General features: G+C 35.3%; 1 protein-coding gene across 1 annotated transcript in view; it reads right to left on the bottom strand.

The window, feature by feature from the left end:
• LOC112153924 (stonustoxin subunit beta) overlaps positions 1–663 on the bottom strand; it is a 3531-nt gene extending 2868 nt beyond the window's left edge. Inside the window, exon 1 of the mRNA XM_024284391.2 lies at positions 615–663. Within this exon, the coding sequence (XP_024140159.2) occupies positions 615–663 (49 nt within the window). The remainder of the gene's footprint in view (positions 1–614) is intronic.
• Between the last annotated feature and the right edge of the window lie 3186 nt (positions 664–3849).

A 3849-nucleotide genomic window follows, 5' to 3' on the forward strand; every position in this document is an offset into this window, starting at 1 on the left:
GTGCAGGGAACACTTAAACCTCACAGCTTTAAAATGTCAACACCGACACATACAAGTTAAGACTTTCATTTGTCAACAGCCATCATCACTCCTAAAATAATCTGCCAATAAAACCTGGACCTCCCAGTGATTCTCCTTTTTTTATTAACTTTAATGAAAATGCTGAAAAAAAAACAGTATAAATTAGGGGTTAAATGATAGTAAAATCTATTTATTATTTAAGTTTATCACCACAAAATTGTATAAATACAAGGATATTTATGAGAGTGATGAAAATAACTGATTTGTTTGACCTCACTACAAAGCTTTAACCTAACTGCCAATAATACTTATTTCGTTTCAGCTTTAGACCATAATTACACAAAAAAACAGCACTTCAAAGACAGTCGGAGTGTGAAAAACGCTCTGAGTGCAGACGGCGTGGGCCCTCACAGACTGTTGCTGCAAGGCAATAAAACAATTATACATTCGGCCTCATGCAGCAGTCAGCCAGTGTGAAATTATGCCAGGAATTATTACGCTTTCCAAGCAGACATAAACTTCAGTCAGTCCAGACATAGCTGAGAGATAAGTTTATGCCCCTTTATCTCTGAAAAAATATCAATCAAGCTCACCTTTGTCTGGTTTCCGACTGTCAGAGATGATTCTGGTGGTGTTGGGCATGTTTGACTCCGTCTTGCCTCATAAACTCTAAAGCCTTTTATTTTTAGTTGTTACACAGTGGGATATCTTAAAGCTGTTCTTATGTAGCTTCTGATGTGGTTCATATAGGTTAAGAAGTACAGCTGGAGGTGTAGACGAGGAGCGCCAAATTTGCCAATAGGAGAGCAGGAGGTTTGTAACCAGAGATGCAGACAGGTTTTTACCTTATAAAGACCAAATGGAGGCTTCTTGGTCATGTGACCTCAGTTCTTGGTTTTGGGGCACTGATTACCAAGGAAACCCCGCCTTATTCTTTACACCTTACAGCCATAGATCCTGGAACAGAACTCGTTGTCAGGTTGTAGCTCCGTACTTCTTTCTGTGTTGCTCTAAACATAAACTTCTCAGAGCCTTCTGGACTTTTATTACCAGAAAAGAAAAAAAATCAAACACATACTAGCTTTAATTTTCAAGAAAAGCAGATGAGTAGAGTCTCCTTCCTTCTTGTAAATCTTCTCATCACCGACGACACCTCGCTGTGGTTCTGGACTTAACGAGAAGACTCTGAGGAGAGCCATAAAGTCAGCACAGGGAGCTGTAAGAAGACAGCTGCCATCTCTATCGGACAGATACAGTTTCAAATGCCTGTGGAGACCCACAAAGACATCCATCACTGTTCTCACCTGAGCCTCGGCTCCAGAGAGGCCTGCGCCTGCAGACGCAGGAACAGGTTTCACACAGTCACAGCGACAGAGAAACCAATGACTGGACTATTACTGCTATTTATTATTACCTGTTGTTTCTGTTATTGTGTGTAGTTGATCAATTAAAGTTCTATCTTTCTACGTGGACTAATGACTCAACATGGATCTTTTTTTAGCATAAAATTTTTTTCTGATTTTATCAAATAAGTAATGTTCAGATTAGATCAGGGGCGTCAAACTCAATCACACAAGTGGCTAAAATCTAAAATACACCTTAGGTCAGAGGTCGAACAGGATAAACATTTACTGAACAATCTAAGACTAAAAAACTTTAAAACCGTAACTTTTTAACATAATTATGAACTAGATATATAGCATTACTTGCAATAATGCTAGTGTGGATGCTGTAAGCTGAATTTGGCTGCTAAAGATACTAGTTCTGATAGCTGAAAACGCTAAGGTTAGTAGCCAGATAAAATATTAGCTAAATGCCAAATTAGTCTAGAAGACTAAAAAAAAAACAAAGAACTTAGGCTAGCCAAAACAGCTAGCATGTAGCTGAAAAAAATAATTGAACTTCAAAATAGCTTAAAAACTGAAAAAAATGCCTACACTAGCCAAAACAGCTAGCGTGTAAATATTAGCCTAACTCCAAAAAGCCTAAATTAGCCAAAACAGCTAGCATGTAGCTGCAATATTAGCTAAACTCCAAAACAGCCTAAAACATGAAAAAATACATTTTTAAATTTGTCAAGACAGCTATCATGAATCTGAAATACTAGCTAAACTCCAAATAGCCTAAATAAATCTTAATAAATGTCAAAATTGTCCAAAAATTTGTAAAACTTTAAAACCATAACTTTTTAACATAATTATGAATAATAAAAAGGCAGAATAAATAAATTTAAACTTTAATTACCTTCAATATTTTTCTCTCCATAAAAATAATATTTTTGTCAAAATTATACAAATTGGAAATAAGTACAAGATAACATTGAGCTAATAATTACAATAAAATAACATGATCTGGAGGGCCGGATCCGGCCCCCGGGCCTTGACTTTGACACACGGTTCAGATCATATTAAGAATTTCTTTGTACTTTTATTCTTTATTTACTTATTTTATTACACTTCAATTCTATTCTATTTAAGATTTTTTTCTGTAAAAATGTAATTGTTTTTACTATACATGAAATGCAAAATTAAAGGTAAAACGTCAATGTTTTAAAAAAAATCTTAAGTACTTTGAAGTTCTGCAGATTTTCAGGCGTTTCAGCTTCAATAGTGATAAATTATTTGTGGTTGATGTGAGAAAACAAGAAACTAGGCTTCATCAATAGCTTATTTCATGTGAGAAGTGTCATAATAACATAATGTTTAAGGATAAAAATTGCTTCAGAATATCCCAGTGTTCAACTCTACGACATAATTAAATATTTTAACCATATTACACAGATGACAATCTAGTCCCACTTAATACTACAACTGTAATTATTAGCAGCTACTAAATTTGAACAAGCATAAAACGGTATCATCATGATAGCCGCTCTACCACCACGACTTTAACGCACATAAACTGGATTAAATAAATGAAAGAAAAAAACATGTCACAGGTCATAACTCTTCAGCTCTCAGCTCTCTGCTGCAGTTTGTGTCACAAGTGTTTACTGGTCCCGGCACTCTGCCCAACTTCATTTTCAAGGCTGCCTCGTCCTTCTTATGTTCCCGCCTGCCCAAACAGATGACGGACTCCGGCTCTGACTGCTGTGAAGGCAATAAACGGCGCGCACCGGCACGTTATAGTGTCAGACGTGTCCAGTGGGAAAGTCGTAAAAGCACAGGACTAAAGCAACTGTGGATAATGGGTCTGCAAGTCTGTAGAAGTTCCAGGGATGCTCCTATCACACGGACACGATTAGCTTTGGGAGTTCAGAGCTTGAGGGGAAGGACGAACCAAAGTGAGACCAGAGGATAAAAGGACAAATCATTCTTGAATCATTTTTTTTTATTAAGTTTTGGCTTATGAAATAAAAGAAATGCTCATTTAAGAATGGGATACTTATAAATAGTCATTAACAATGAAAGTAAAACTTTTAAATTAGTAGAAACCATAAAAACTTTAAAAATATATATATATTTGTATACGTAAATGCAGAATTTTGATATTTTTAACAATGTATTTCTGTTTTTATCTTGTTTTATGTGTGTAAAAAAATTAAATTAAATAGAAAATATATATCCATCCATCCATCCATTTTCTTGACCGCTTTGTCCCTTTAAATAGAAAATAAATGCAGTAATTAAATAAAACTTTTTTTTTAATTCTAACATCTGTTTTTAAACTAAATCAAACATTTTGATTCAAAATCCTAAGATAAAGATGCTCAAAAATATATTTTTTTCTGAACAAAACAACCTTGAATTGAGCAAAACGAAGCAAACCAAGCTGCCGATGCATTTTTTTCCAAGCGGTGAGCTCATGTGGGTCAGTGGGTCAGGTGCT

Source organism: Oryzias melastigma, linkage group LG19 (genome assembly GCF_002922805.2).
Source record: "Oryzias melastigma strain HK-1 linkage group LG19, ASM292280v2, whole genome shotgun sequence".
Taxonomy (NCBI): Eukaryota; Metazoa; Chordata; class Actinopteri; order Beloniformes; family Adrianichthyidae; genus Oryzias; species Oryzias melastigma.